The sequence below is a fragment of the Podarcis liolepis genome (genome assembly GCF_965112155.1).
Source record: "Podarcis liolepis genome assembly, chromosome: 7".
Taxonomy (NCBI): domain Eukaryota; kingdom Metazoa; phylum Chordata; class Lepidosauria; order Squamata; family Lacertidae; genus Podarcis; species Podarcis liolepis.
Window position 1 is genome coordinate 78,470,469 of NC_139561.1, and position 14,580 is coordinate 78,485,048.

Sequence of the window (14,580 nt, forward strand, 5' to 3'; positions counted from 1 at the left end):
TAGGCCACATCCACTGGAAGAAGCAAAGATCACCAGTGTCGAAGCAATGATTCTTCAACATCAACTTTGTTGGACTGGTCATGTTGTTTGGATGCCTGATTATCGTCTTCCAAAGAAACTACTCTATTTTGAACTTTAAAATGGAAAGCGCATTGCTGGTGGTCAACAAAAGAGGTTCAAAGATGCTCAAACTCAGGACGAAAGGGAGAAATGTGCTAAGAGGTAGGCTCGCTTGGCAAACCCTCACCGTGGTCAACTCCCGCCCGGAAACCAATGTTCCCATTGTGGAAGGATGTGTGGATTCTAAATTGGCCTCCACAGGCACTTACGGACTCACTGTTAAAACCGTGTTCATGGAAGACAATCTTACTTGGCTACGAGTGATCGCCAAAGAAGAAGTAGTAGTTAAATTGTGTAGTGTAGTGCTTAGTGTGCAGGATTAAGGACTATTGAGATCAGGGCTCAAATCCTTACTTCAGTACATGATTGCCAATCTTGGGCCAGTCACTGTCTATCAGGCGAACAGAGTTGTTGTGAGTATAAAACGAAAAGCGGGGCAGGAAGTGCTTATGCCACCATGAGGTTTTTGGAGGAAAGGTGAGATAGAAATGTGATGATAATAATAAATTAAAGCACACTGATTCCACCAAATGCTTCTGGGAAGTGTAGGTTAACTGTCCCAGAACTACAATTCCCAGCACCATTTGCAAACTACAACTCCCAGGTTTCCCGTGTGTTTTAAATGCATGGTGTGGATGTGACCATTGGCTAACACCATCCGCAAGGACAAGATTTCCCATTGCTGCTCCAGAAAAATCAGCCCCATCCTATTCAGAAGTGAAGCCGACTAACAACAAATGCATTTTATTTTTTCTCAGCAGCAAGAGTTTCTCAGGCACAAAACCCGAGTTTTCAGAACATTCACAGTGCAAGGGACTCTGTCTTCTGGCAAGGAATTTCGAGGCCCAGCAGAAATCTTGACACAGTGCATACTTGGAAAACAAAAACATCACGTGGGTCCTGGTTGAGCTGGGAATGTCCAGCCAGTGCAAATCAACAAAGAAAAGTGAGCCACTGAGGTCATGGAGCTGGAATTAAGAGGTTGATGATCATAATAGGCAGGATGATCAGGAACCAAACCAAGTTAGGGTGTATCTGAAGACACACACATCTTTCCAAATAAATCACTGTCATCTTCCTTCAGAGTGTAATAAGGAGATTGTTTGTACGCCATGAAACCATCCCATTGCTGCAAGGGATGCCTTAGGTCATCTTTGGGAAGTCAGAAGGTGCATCTAGGCAGCTACATCTTGGACCCCACACTTGAGGTTAGCAGGAACCGCGAAATCTGCAGGAGATGAGGGGTAACAGAAAGATTATTTCCCCTGAGTTCCTATAGGAATCACCCTCCCTCTGTACCTGGGCACAGAACCCAAGAAGTCATGGCTGTCCCCCGCCTCAGACCAGCCACCAAGCACGCCGGGAGCCCAGCCTAATTCTGGTTTACTCTGAAGAGAGCAACTCCTACAGAGAGCAACATAACTTGCTCTCAAGTTAAAGTGCCAAAGGAATTGAGCCAGAAGGAACTTATGGGCCTTCAGATTCTGAGGGTCTCCAACACCCATCACACCCAACAGTCAGGGATGATGTGAGTTGCAACCCAGCCAGTGTGGTACAGTGGTTAGAATGCCAGACAAAGACATGGGGGACCAGGGTTCAACTCCCCACTTTTCCAGGAAGATCGCCAGGTGACCTTGGGGGCCAGTCGCAGCCTCTCAGCCTAGCCTATGTCACAGGGTTGTTGTGTGGATTAATTGAGGAGGGGGAGAACCACGTATACCCCTTTGAGGAAAAAGGTGGGATATAAATGCAAACAAACACACATCTGGAGGGACACCATACTCAATCCTATATATACTCTGTTTCCTCATACGTAAGTCCTATTGTGTTCTATGAGACTTACACCCTAGGAAGTGTTTGGGGGGATTGTGCTTTAAGATGTCTAACACAAGAAAAGCCAATCCCTTGGATATTCCTTAAGGGAAGTGCTGTGGCTCAGATTCCATCTTTGGCATCTCTAGGCAAGGCTGAGAGCGTTACTCCTGCCTTAAATCCCAAAAAGCTGCAGTTGGCCAGTGTAGACAATGCTCAGCTAGGTGGAACAACCATCTGGCTCAAGATAGGGCAGGCTACCTACATTTCTTGGCCCAGCAAGCGGAGGAGGCTAGGAAAACGAGATAATTTTCTGCACCGTTTCCAAACCACAGTCCCCAGGATCCTTCTGAGGAAGACACAATAGCGGAGCAGATACTGGCTTTCAGCTGAGAGAAGGCAGCCTCCAGATAAATGCTGCTGTGCTGTACCAGAAACCAGCCTCACCTATTTGTTTTGGCTTGGGCAGATTCAGGTTGTTCATCAGTTCAACGAAGGCCTCTCGGGGCAAGGTGAGGCGAGGATTCAGGGTCTTTTCTTCCTCAACTGTGGACACTGTCTGGCCTGCAAGGGAGGAGGAGATGCATCAAGGGGGGCCAGGACAGAAAAAAGAGTCTTGCGGCACCCAAAAGGCTCACATAGATTTATCAAGGCAAAGTTATTTGCCTACCAATGTGGGAATTATCTTCCTCAGTTGGCAGGCGGACATTTGTTCAAATGCCTGAACAGAGCTACTGCCTCTCACATTTCATGACCCCTCGACTCCACTTTTACAAATGTTTCCTTCTACACCTATGTTTATGTGTCCCTGTAAGTATACTGTAACTTTTTGACTTTCCCCCCTCAACCCCCCCAATGATTTCCTGCATCATAAAGGGATAAACTTTATGGTGCCTGCAGCAAAAGGAAAGACAAACCACAATCTCGATTTATGACAGCCAATAAGAAGTGATGTGCATTGTACAATGTACAAAACATTGTACAAGTAATTTGCAAGCTCCATTTTTCCTGTATTATAATAAATGCTATGCATATTACATGACACATTATAGTTACATATGCAAAAAATTGACATTTATTTCGGGGAGACCTGTTTTCAAAAGATTTGGAAATGAAAGTTCATTCTTTTTGTTTTTAACCAAAGGTTCATCTAACTACACAACAGGAACATGAGGTTGTAAAAAAGTTGAAGCCCTAATGTGTATATTCATTCTCTCTCTGTGTGTGTGTGTGTATGTCAGGTGTGCACACCCCGCCCCGATCTGAGAAACACCCAGATCAACCTGAGCCCAAATCAAGTCAGGGTGTGGGGTTAATGTTTAAATAGGGTTCTTTTAAAACCCTAATTAAGCATACAGTTAACCCTAAATAAGCATATGGCCCACCCTCACTTCCGACTGCACTGAAGAGAGGAGGGTTCAGTTCTGCTGAGTGCTGCTTCGCTCTCATGTACGAAACACACTAGTGAAGCAGTCCTTAGTCTGGAGACGTTTATTTAAAGAAGCCTTCCTATGAGTTGATTCCAGCCATGCACACTGTGAACTGTAGAACAATCTGCCGTCCTTTCTATCTATTTCCTGCTCAGTTGCATACTAATGTTTTAAATCCTCGTACATCACTTTTTTGGGGATATGAAGTGGTTGATAAAATTTCATTCAAAAAACCAACACCACAACACTTTGTGCATCTGTTGAAGGGGGTCTCCAGTTTCTAGAACAGTAAATCTATCGGTCTCTAAGAGAACCACAAGGCACTGTGTTGATTGCAACAGAGATATTTAAGGATATTTAAGGAAAATGAGGAACTGAGCGAGGAACTGCATTGTCATCCAGTGTCCGTTGTACCACAGTGCTGCCCGCCCCCCAGCAGCAAATCTGAGACCCCGACTTACCGGTATAGTCATGGGCAGGGTAGATTAGGCAGTGGCCAGGGAGTGTGAAGATTTTTTCGTGGACCGACTGATACAGGGTCTCTGGGTTGCCTTGGATGAGACAGAGAGTCTTACTGAGCTAAGTTTCCTTCAACATCAGCTATTTTTGCCAACCTGATTCTCTAGGACAGCTGCTTTAGACAAGGGTCTTCAACACATTCCTCCCATTTGTTCAGTGAACACATAGTTAGGCAGGGGGACGGAGAAGCACTATGCATATGGGCCCTGCCTCCAACGGTATGCCCTCTGGCCATGCCCCTGACACCTATGCGTTAAGCATTAGTGCAAAGAAAGCATCTATGGAGCATATACTGGGGCACCGGCTGCCCACCCTGTTTACCTATTTGCCCACTGACCTTTCCCCATTTCTGACCAACCACCTTTACACCCACCCCCTTGTCACCCATTTTTAACAGTGGGAGGGGGGCCTTTAGAGGAGCTGACTAAAACACTCTGTGAAGCACCTCCCCCTCTGTTAAATGTCTGCCATCAGTGCTGCTTCCTCGCTCTCATGCCTGCTGTTTGTCATGCAGTTGGTGTGGCTACCTGAACTGCACAGCGTGACGACAGCATTAGATTTTTATGTATATAGGAAGAAATGTGTAGTATATAGGAAGAAATGTGTAAGGCTCTTTCATGCATCCGGAACCCTAGGCAATCTGCATTTCTGGATGCATGGAAGTTGCATAAAAGCCCATTTCACATTAATGGGCTGTGTGTGGACATTAGGGGGTGACCAGTGAGGTCCACTCCGGGCATTAAGTGTTCATTCGAAGTGGGGAGGAAGAAAACACATATACCCCTTACAGGGTTGTTTTTTTGCAGAGGTGGCTGCACATTTCTACACAACAGCTTGTTGTCAATCTTATCCACAACACCCACGTGGTGTTGTCTTCATTGAAACACCATCCCATATTTTTCCCCTTCAAAGAGACTTGCTCCGGAGAGCTACAATAAACAGAGTGGTCTAACAATCAATCTCTCTTCCTCAGGGACTCTCGGAATTGTAGCTCTGTGTGAGAGAAGCAAAGGGCTCCCAAAAACTCTCAGCACCTTTAACAAACTACTGCTCCCAGAATTATATGGGGAAAACCATGACTGTTTAAAGTGGTACCATGGTACTTCAAATGTATGGTCTGAATGTGGCCAGGGAGAAATACAGTGCTATTGTAGGTAGACACATTCAGATTAAGGCCAAAAAAAAATGGGTATCATTTGTCAAATGGAACATGACAGCCCATGTCTCCTCATAAATCTTGAAGCTACCCTCTAATACTGATGGTAGCCATTAAGACTGACCCAGATCTCATAGCTCCCTCCCCCTTGCAACAGATCAGAGTCCACCCTGGTATGACCACCCTCCCTGGTTATAACTGGATCCACAAGGCCTCTGTACCTTGCTGGAAGTCTGTCCGTCCACAGCCCCGGATCAGCAAGGCATCGCCAGTGAAAGCCATGCCTTTGTCATTCAGCACATACGTCAGGCATCCGTCTGTGTGCCCAGGGGTGGAACGAGCTTCCAGGGCCTGCAACAACAGCAGGGTGACATGCCATGAGACTCAAGCCTTGGAATTGCCAGTGTGATATAGCGCTTAGAGTGGGAGACCAGGGTTCAAATCCCCCCTCAGCTGTGAAACTCGCTGAGCGGCTTTGAGCCAGCTGCAGTCTCTCAGCCTAACCAACATCGCAGGGTTGTTGTGGGGGTTAAATGAGGAGGGGGAGAGCCGTGTGTACACCATCTTGAGCTCCCTGGAGGAAAAGGTGGGGTGTAAAATCAATCAAACAAACAAACTCACAAAATCCCCAAATTTGAGGGTGTGCCCTTCCTGGATTAAGAGGTCAGCAGAGGCACCACTATGTTTGGAGATGACACTCCGGCAGCCTGGGAGAAGCTTCTTCAGCAATCCGGTGCCTGTGATGTGGTCTGCATGGCAGTGAGTGTTGACTGAGAAAGAGGAAAAGAAGCTTGGGGTTATTATTGCAAGACACAAAAATCAAAGCATTTAACAAAGAAGTGGGGAGCCTGTGCCCCGCCTCAGATGTCATTGGGACTCCAACTCCCCGTTGGTCTCAGCCAACATTGCCAACATTGAGGGATGATGGGATTGGTCCTCTAAATGTTTCTGGAGAACCACAGATCTAACGCCACAGTCAGGCCAGGCCGTTTTGCCACCTCAGGTGCCAAAATGCCTTGGGCCAGTGTGGGTTACCATCTCCTTCCTGATTCAAAGGTATGATTCTATTATTTTACTCTTCCGCTACCTAGTGGTAGAAAGTGGAATATGCCATTTCTTTTCTGTTCCATTTTAACCTAGCAATACCCATGAAGGCCAGGTTTTACTAACCTGCTCTTGGGAGCTGGAAAAAAAATCCACTTTTATTTTTGCAATTTCATTATATGTACAGTCGTACCTCAGAAATCGAACGGAATCCGTTGCGGAAGTCTGTTTGACTTCCGAAAGTTTGGAAACCGAAACGCGGCTTCTGATTGGCTGTCGGAAGCTCCTGCAGCCAATCGGAAGCCGCAGAAGCCCCACAGGACGTTCGGCTTCCAAAAGAACGTTCAAAAACCGGAACACTCACTTCCGGTTTTCGTTTGTTTAACAACAAGCTGGAACGTTCGACTCCCAAGGCGATTGGGAGCCGAGGTTTGACTGTATTAAAAATTAGTTTTTATTAAAGATGTTATTGTCTTAAAAAACAAATAAACAAGTACAAGTACATATAGCATCTCTATATTCATTTTCACACTTTTCACACTTTTTCACACTTCATTTACATTCCATACAAGACCCTATTGTCATAGATGTTGTATGGTTGAGGGGGGAAAGAAGGAAGGGAGAGAGGGAGGGATGGAGTAAGGAGGGAATAATAAGGTTTTGTTCTACTTCAAAAAAAGGGGGGGGGAAATCAAAGTGATTTACAGCAATGCACACACACATGCAATAAAAACCAAGTAAAAAATTAAAACCACAGATCATTCGCTAACCATTACAGGGGATGCTTTCTTAATTGTCTGCATAAGCCTAGCAGCATAGCTGAGTTTTCATCAAACATTTAAAGGTGGAAAAAGAGGATACCGTGCTGAATCTCTCTCGGAAGAGCATCCCATGGCACTGGGCCAAGGCATGTTTTCACACTGATGTCAAATGAGTGTGACCATCATGGCGGGTGACCAGCAATGCTCCTACACGTGATCTGAGTGATGAGGCTGAACTGTAAGGGTCCAGGTGGTACCTAGATTAGCCAGGAACTAAGTTGCTCAGGGCTCTGTAAACAAATGCAAGGACTCTGAACCTGTGGGCTTCCTTGGGAGCATGTTACACTACTCCAACTGCCTTGATCCATCCAGGACTGAAGAAAAACCTCCTCCTCTCACCTGCATATACCAAATTAAGGCCAAGCTGCTTCACCAGGGTCGAATCCCTCTTGGCTGTCTCCAGAACTGGGTCTATCAGAACCGCCTCCTTGGTCTTCAAATCTGCCAGTAAGTAGGTATATGTGGAACTTTCTGATTCAAAGAGCTGGGGGGGAAATGCAGAGATATATCTGGTTAGTCCATGAAAGGTGATAGGTGGGAGCGTCTGAGGACCCCATTCCCCAAAGCAGCCCCCTCCTCCAGTGGCCCTTGTGCTTAGGAAGAAAAGGACCCCTGCCCCTAATAACAGCAACAACCGGGGTATGGGTGCGCAGTCACATGGAGAGGAAGCTGGAGGTCATAAGCCAAAGGCAACATGAAGTGCATCAGCGCATAGGCCAGAGTGCCTCCACACCAGGCCTAGTGGTTAAAGCAGGAAGCGGGCTTCTAATCCCTTGCCCTGGGGAAACTCTTGATTTATATTCTTTCCAAATTAAGATCCACAAAAATACTCCCGCTACAGAAAAATATTTTACATGCCTTCGTATGTAAGGAGTTGGATCTTTTAGCGTTGGTTCTTTTATGCTCTGGGTCTATTTTACCGTATTTTTCGCTCTATAACATGCACCCGACCATAACACGCACATAGTTTTTAGAGGAGGAAAACAAGAAAAAAATATTCTAAACGAAACAGTGGATGTATGATTTTTGTGGTTCATGCTGTGGCCACAGACATGTGATCTGACGGTGAGTTTGGGGTAGCCCAATGCAAAAATCCTGAGGATCCATGTGGATCCGTGCTTTGTAACCACGTTTTAAGTGGGGAGGGAAGGAAAAGCACTCAAGGGACAAGGAACATGCGTGGGGTGGGTGGAGAAGGATGCTGTTAATAATGCAGAGAGGAGAAGGCTCCTCTCCTCTCCCGCTTTGCTCCTTTAAAGCAAGCAGGTTCTGCTTCTCTCCCTCCTCCCCAGCTCGCTGAAAAACTTTGCTGCTATTTAGCCAGCTGAGTGGGGAGGAGAGAGGGACAGAGACCCTGCTTGCTTTAAAGGAGCCAACAGGACGGGAGCCGCTTACACTCGTGTAAGCGGCTCCTCTCCTCTCCCGCTTTGCTCCTTTAAAGCAAGCAGGGTCTCTGTCCCTCTCTCCTCCCCATTCAGTGGCTCTTCTCTCGCTTTTCTGTTTCAAAGAGAGCCATGGAGGAGGGAAGGAAGGGGAACCATGGATCCTCTGCTCACGACTGCAGCAGATCCCCCCGCCATCCGTAGGCATTTGCTCCATAACACACACAGACATTTCCCCTTACTTTTTAGGAGGAAAAAAGTGAGTGTTATGGTGCAAAAAATACGGTATTTTCTTTATTTCGCAACATTTATATATACAACTTGATTGTAAAACTAAACTAAACCGCAAAGCGGTTTACAAAAGAAAAAACAAACAAACAATGAAATAAACCAGTTTAAAACAACTATTTAAAAGATTTGAAAAAAATATTTACAATCAATGATAAACTAAAATCCAGATTAAAACACCCACCAAGCGTTCTGGATAGCTTTGCCTAAGCAAGCATGCTTTTAGCAGGAGCTGTAAAGAATACAGTGAAGGCGCCTGCCTGGTGTCAGGGTAGTATTAGGGAGGTGCCTTCGTTGTACTGCTTTAAAAAGGTAAAGGTAAAGGGACCCCTGACCATTAGGTCCAGTTGTGACCGACTCTGGGGTTGCGGTGCTCATCTCGCTTTATTGGCCTAGGGAGCCGGCGTACAGCTTCCGGGTCATGTGGCCAGCATGACTAAGCTGCTTCTGGCGAACCAGAGCAGCGCACGAAAACGCCGTTTACCTTCCCGCTGGAGCGGTACCTATTTATCTACTTGCACTTTGATGTGCTTTCAAACTGCTGGGTTGGTAGGAGCAGAGACTGAGCAACGGGAGCTCACCCCGTTGCGGGGATTCGAACTGCCAACATTCTGATCGGCAAGTCCTAGGCTCTGTGGTTTAACCCACAGTGACACCCGCTTTAGGCACTAAAAACAAACAAACAAATCTTTTGTTTTGGCCAGCCTATCCAGATATGTGATTTTTATTCCATATACTTTCTTTAAAACAAAAACAAACAAAAAAATCTCTTCTGGTCTTTCTGCAGTTTTAAGAAGTTACATACATACACCCATTTAAATTTTTTGACTGCGTCTGACTTTCTTATTAAATATTTGCACCATTTTATGTAAGCTGCTTAAAGATTCTTCCTTCTTTCTTAGATTAAATAGTCTATAAATTGTGTTAACCGACTAAATAAAAATACCCACATTACATTTGGTATTGTATTATTTAGGAAAGTTGCTTGCCTGCCCATTCTCTATGCATTGGGACACCTCATGATGTATTGCAGCCAAATTCTGCACGACGGCACCTGAGATGAGGGAGCTGGTTTTTGTCTACGCTTGAATATGCCATTTTGAATCAAGATGTTGGACCGAAATTCTCAAAGGTGTGCTGCTTTCTTTGAGTTCTTACAATCCCAGAGATGCACTGGGTTTGAGGCTCTTCATATAAAATGAAGAAATGGCCATGTTCTTTTAAATGTGCCTAACTGCTCCCACATCGCTCAGGTGTAACAGTTTTCCACTTTTGCCCAATTTGGCTACTCTCCAGATCTTAGCAAGGCTTTCTTCCAATGGCACAGCACTTTATATTCCTACCACTGACTTCTCTATCGGTATTCTTGATGCAGGTCGTAAGTTCCAGACCTACTCACAGAATAACTTGCTTCCTAACATTGCTTATATCCAAGCAGGCTGGACCCAGGGGTCAAGAAGGTGCAGTTAATCATCAAACCGATTACAGCCCCAAGAATCTAGCAGACACGCCAGTACTGTGTTGCATTTCGAACATGGTTTGCTTGTTTTATCATCCTGAAAGTTTTAAAAGTCTGCATAACTATAAAGTTCAATCTGAAATTAAGATAAGATGTTTGTATCTCTGGTATCTTTTACAGCATGGATGCATGTTCTGTATTATTTTATTGGTATTAGTGTTACAAGGCCTTCAGCTAGAACAATAAAAAAATTGTGTATTATGTTGTTGTAAACCAATCTGGGACCTTATGAGGAAGGGCAGGTAAAAAAATTAAAAAGGAGGGGAGAATCAGGGATTTGGAGTCCAGCTTTGCTGTTGTTTTAAAAATGTCAAGATGGTCAACAATACAAGTGAGACAATAATATGATAACCTAAAAAAAGGGACCATACACATCAAAACATTTAATTTATGGTAATTATTTCAAGTGAAATATATAACAATTGCGTTTAAGAAAGCACAGTAAATTGAAAGACAATGTATTACAACTTAGCAAAATAAATGATAAGTAAATAAACATTTGTATTATACCTGATTATGCAGGATTCTATCCAATGCTAGTCCAGTCTGGACTCTGCATTTAAAGCAGAATAGCACTATAGACAGTACAGACAGTACTGGCTTCCCAGTCCTGGGAGCTATAGCTTGTTAAGGGTGCTGAGAGTATTTGGGAGACTCCCGTTCCTCTCCCAGAGCTCCGGTTTCGAACTTGGTTTCACAATCAGTCCCTCTTCCTTTGGGAGCTCTGAGAGTTGCAACTCTGTTAGGGAAATAGGGAGGTCTCCCAGCGATTCTCATGACCCTTAACAAACTACAGCTCCCATTATTCTGCTGAAGGAAACTGTGACTGTGGTATCATGGTGATTTAATTGAGTCTTACTTCAATGTCGTACACACAGCCCTGTCTCCCAATATCCCTCAGCATCTGAAACCTTGACTGCGGCCGAAGCTGGCCCTAAAATTAAGCACATATATTTCGGGTGCAGAGGGAAGAAAGAGTAAACTAGGATGCATTCCTATATGCTGTTACTTATTTATTATGGGAAGCCTCTTATGACCTTGGGCCGCTCACTGCCTCTCAGCCAGGAGTGCCAACTTGAATCTTTGGCAATCACTCGCAGCTGAGTAAGATTGTCTTCCATAAACATGGTTTTAACAGTGAGTCTGTAAGTGACTGTTGAGGCCAATTCTGGATCCACACGTCCTTCTACAGTGGGGCATAGGTTTCCGGGTGGGTGTTGATCACAGTGTGGATTTGCCAAGTGTGCCTTCCCTAAGCACGTTTCTCCCTTGCGTCATGAGTTTGAGCATCTTCAAAGCCCATGACATCTTTGGTAAAGGCTGTTCTCCAAGTGGAGTGCTCGCAGGCCAGTGTTTCCCAGTTGTCAGTGTTTATACTACATTTTTTAAGATTTGCCTTGAGAGAGTCTTTAAACCTCTTGTTGACCACTGGCATTACACTTTCCATTTTTAAGTTCAGAATAGAGTAGCTGCCAACTTGAATAAAATATGGGCGGCAGGTAAGGCCCACCCCACATAATCTAAATAAGGCATGCATATTATTTGAATGGCAATGCTTATCAACTTTCGGGGGGGGGGGGCTGGAGTCCTCAAATATTTTATTGGGAGGGTCAAGGGGACCTCGGTCCCTAGGAGATGGCTTGTATGCGCTCGTCTCAGCCTAACAGGGTTGCTGTGAGGGTTATATGGGGAAGAGGAGAATGATGAACACCACTTGGAAGAAAAGATTGCCTGCAAATGTACAGTGGTACCTCAGGTTACATACACTTCAGGTTACAGACCCCGCTAACCCAGAAATAGTACCTCGGGTTAAGAACTTTGCTTCAGGATGAGAACAGAAATCGTGCTCCGGCGGTGCGGCGGCAGCGGGAGGCCCCATTAGCTAAAGTGGTGCTTCAGGTTAAGAACAGTTTCAGGTTAAGAACAGACCTCCGGAACGAATTAAGTACTTAACCCGAGGTACCACTGTACTTCTTGTTGTTAGCTTTGAAAAGCAGGGTAGATGTTACTCAGAAGGAAGCTCTGTGGAACTCAACTGACTTTGAAGCCTAGGTTCCCAGGAACAAGTGGCGAAAAAGAAGATAAGGCATCCAGGAAATGGAACACAAAATCCCAGCTCCTCTGCCTCCACAATGTAGCAGCCAAGAGAAACATGCATGCATGCTGATCCCACAACAACAAACAGCACCCCCTTGGAAGTACTCTAGGCTTCCAATCTGGAACAGCAAACAAAAATCCAGCAAGTGGAGCTTTTCAGCAGAGCTTTCCAGCTGCATACAGGCTGTGCATTCAAAGTGCACTCCCCCCTCCCTTTCCTTAAAAGAAAGAAAGAACCCTGGGAACTGTAGTTTGGCCCTCACAGAGCTGCACTTCCCAGGACCCTTAACACAACTACACTTCCCAGAATCCGTACGTGTGTGTTTATGTGCTTTAAACGTAAGGAGAGGGCAGCTTCGCAACTATAAAAGTTCTGCTTGCCTTGCAGCCGTGCACAGAGGCAGAGGAGCCCTATGGGATGGGAAACGTTGGCAACCTACAGAAGCACAAACACACACGCATCCAAACCAACAGTACTGCCAAATAAATTCAATGGAAGGTTGCTGATGCTGCTGCTATTGTTTCAAGAACGGGGTAGAAGGGTCCCGATCCTGCCTGCCACCCTTCGGGGTGGAGGACGGGGCGCCTCGGATCAGCTCACCTGTCGGAAGAGCAGCCCCTGGCGCTCCGCGGTGCGGACGCAGTAGCATCGCCGGGGAAGGCTAGCCCGGGCCGGAGCGGCGCCCAGGACCCGCAGAGCAGCCGCGGCTGCAGCAGGGCATCTGCGGGACAGAGACATCGGGCGCGCCACACTTGGTGGAAATGAAAGGAGAGGAGCGACGCCCTTTAAAAGTTCAGAGGCTGGGTCAGGAGCGGCGGCGGAAAAGTGGGCGGGCTGCGAGCCTCCTTAAAGCGCCACGCAGCGGCAGGAGCCCTCTCCTTGTTTTGGCTTTTCCTGCCAACTGACGAACCTTTTTTATGAATGCAGGAGCAAGAGCTGGCGTGCCAAAAAGTCCTGTTTAATGCTACTGTAATCACAAGATTTACTGGCAACAAACTCTTAACCTGGGCTTTGGTCCCAAGGGCAAAGCACAGAACCCTTGCCACAAGTCGCGATAAGAGCTAGAGAGCCAACTTGTCCAGATAAACACATTCCAGGAATGAGAGTTCTTATGGACTCCACCAGATTGACTCCACCAGATGATTGATTGCTCAGATAATACATTCCAGAGAAACCCATTTGGCGGAGTTCACCCCCTTCAACACACATTCATGCACACAGTCTATTCATGCACACATGGGTAAGAATGAAGAACCTTCAGCGTTGTGCCTTGCAGTATATTATATCTTCCTTTGGCTAGGATTTATTCAGTCCTCTTCCTGCCTGAGGTTCCTACCTTTCCCATCTTCTGCAGTCACTGATCAGTACTGTCTTAGGGACTGGCCACTGTGAAGTATTTAATTGAATCAGAGCACCAGGCTAAGATGCACTGTTGAATGCTATTTGCATGTGTGTGATTATTTGCAAAGGTGTACAGTATGTTTAAGTCTCTGGCTGGCTGGGACATCACTAGCACTGCACTTTGCAGCATGCATTACCATCCTCTAAGCAAATTAAAATAAATTAAAAAATAAGGTTTTTAAAATGGGGGGGGGGGGAGCCAGGAGATCCGGGGCCCAGTGCAAAAAATTTGGGACTTGGGCCTCCCACCCCTGAAATGCAATGCACCTGTTCCAGCAGCATAACTATAGCTAAGACTATATATGCTTCCACTCACAAAGTAGGGTAGTCTAATCCACATTCAAAAAGTGGGTATATCATTCATATCAATGAACTACCATCACTATAAAACTTTTAAAATCAAAGGTAGGCAAAGGCACCTGGCTAGCTCAAAGTAGAGCTGAACCGGCAGGTGTAAAGTCTACGTGCAGGAAGGTTCTTGTAAACAAGAAGCCTGCAACGATTACATGCTATCGTTCTTTGTGCAAAGGGCAGCCTCGTTTTTCTGTTTTACAACGCTAAAATGTGTGTACTTAAGCTACATGGATATTATTGCAGTTTGCTGTGTGACTTGGGGGACGCTGTGCGAGCACTAGAGGGTAGGGCATGTCTGTGTGTAAAAGGTGAGGCAGTGGGATTTGTTGGTGCAATACAATATGGAGGGACATGGATATACATAGCCAGAGCACACAGTCGAGGTGTATATATCCATTATCGTTAGGGTGGGGAGCTGGAAATCTTTAACTAGTGCAATTACGCTTCAATTTCAATGTTTAACATTGCCGTTTTCTATAGCCCAAAGGGCAAGAGATGTACAGTATTCTTGCATGAGATGGGGAAATGCATTTTAATTTAATTTATTTTATTTTTTGCATTGTGTGGGTGGGTACTTTTGATAAAGAGAGAGAATGGGGAAAGAGGTTTTACCCGCAACACAGCAGATCATGGTAG

General features: G+C 45.6%; 1 protein-coding gene across 1 annotated transcript; it reads right to left on the bottom strand.

Moving 5' to 3' along the window:
- Positions 1–848: 848 nt before the first annotated feature.
- Positions 849–13,006, bottom strand: ETHE1 (ETHE1 persulfide dioxygenase). Its single transcript, XM_083515596.1, has 7 exons — positions 12,790–13,006; positions 7,242–7,386; positions 5,659–5,807; positions 5,259–5,388; positions 3,824–3,913; positions 2,380–2,496; positions 849–1,348 (listed from the first exon to the last, which is right to left on the bottom strand). The coding sequence occupies exons 1-7, from the start codon at positions 12,925–12,927 to the stop codon at positions 1,296–1,298; spliced, it is 822 nt and encodes a 273-aa protein (XP_083371722.1). The 5' UTR covers positions 12,928–13,006; the 3' UTR covers positions 849–1,295.
- Positions 13,007–14,580: the final 1,574 nt, after the last annotated feature.

Bases quoted from the DNA above. Each gene is read 5' to 3' on its own strand.
- ETHE1 (XM_083515596.1), bottom strand. From the start codon at position 12,927: ATGTCTCTGTCCCGCAGATGCCCTGCTGCAGCCGCGGCTGCTCTGCGG. The intron at 5,808-7,241 runs GTGAGAGGAGGA...CCTCTTTCTCAG, and splicing joins CCTTAATTTGGTATATGCAG to TCAACACTCACTGCCATGCA. The intron at 3,914-5,258 runs GTACAGAGGCCT...GTCTCATCCAAG, and splicing joins ACGGACAGACTTCCAGCAAG to GCAACCCAGAGACCCTGTAT.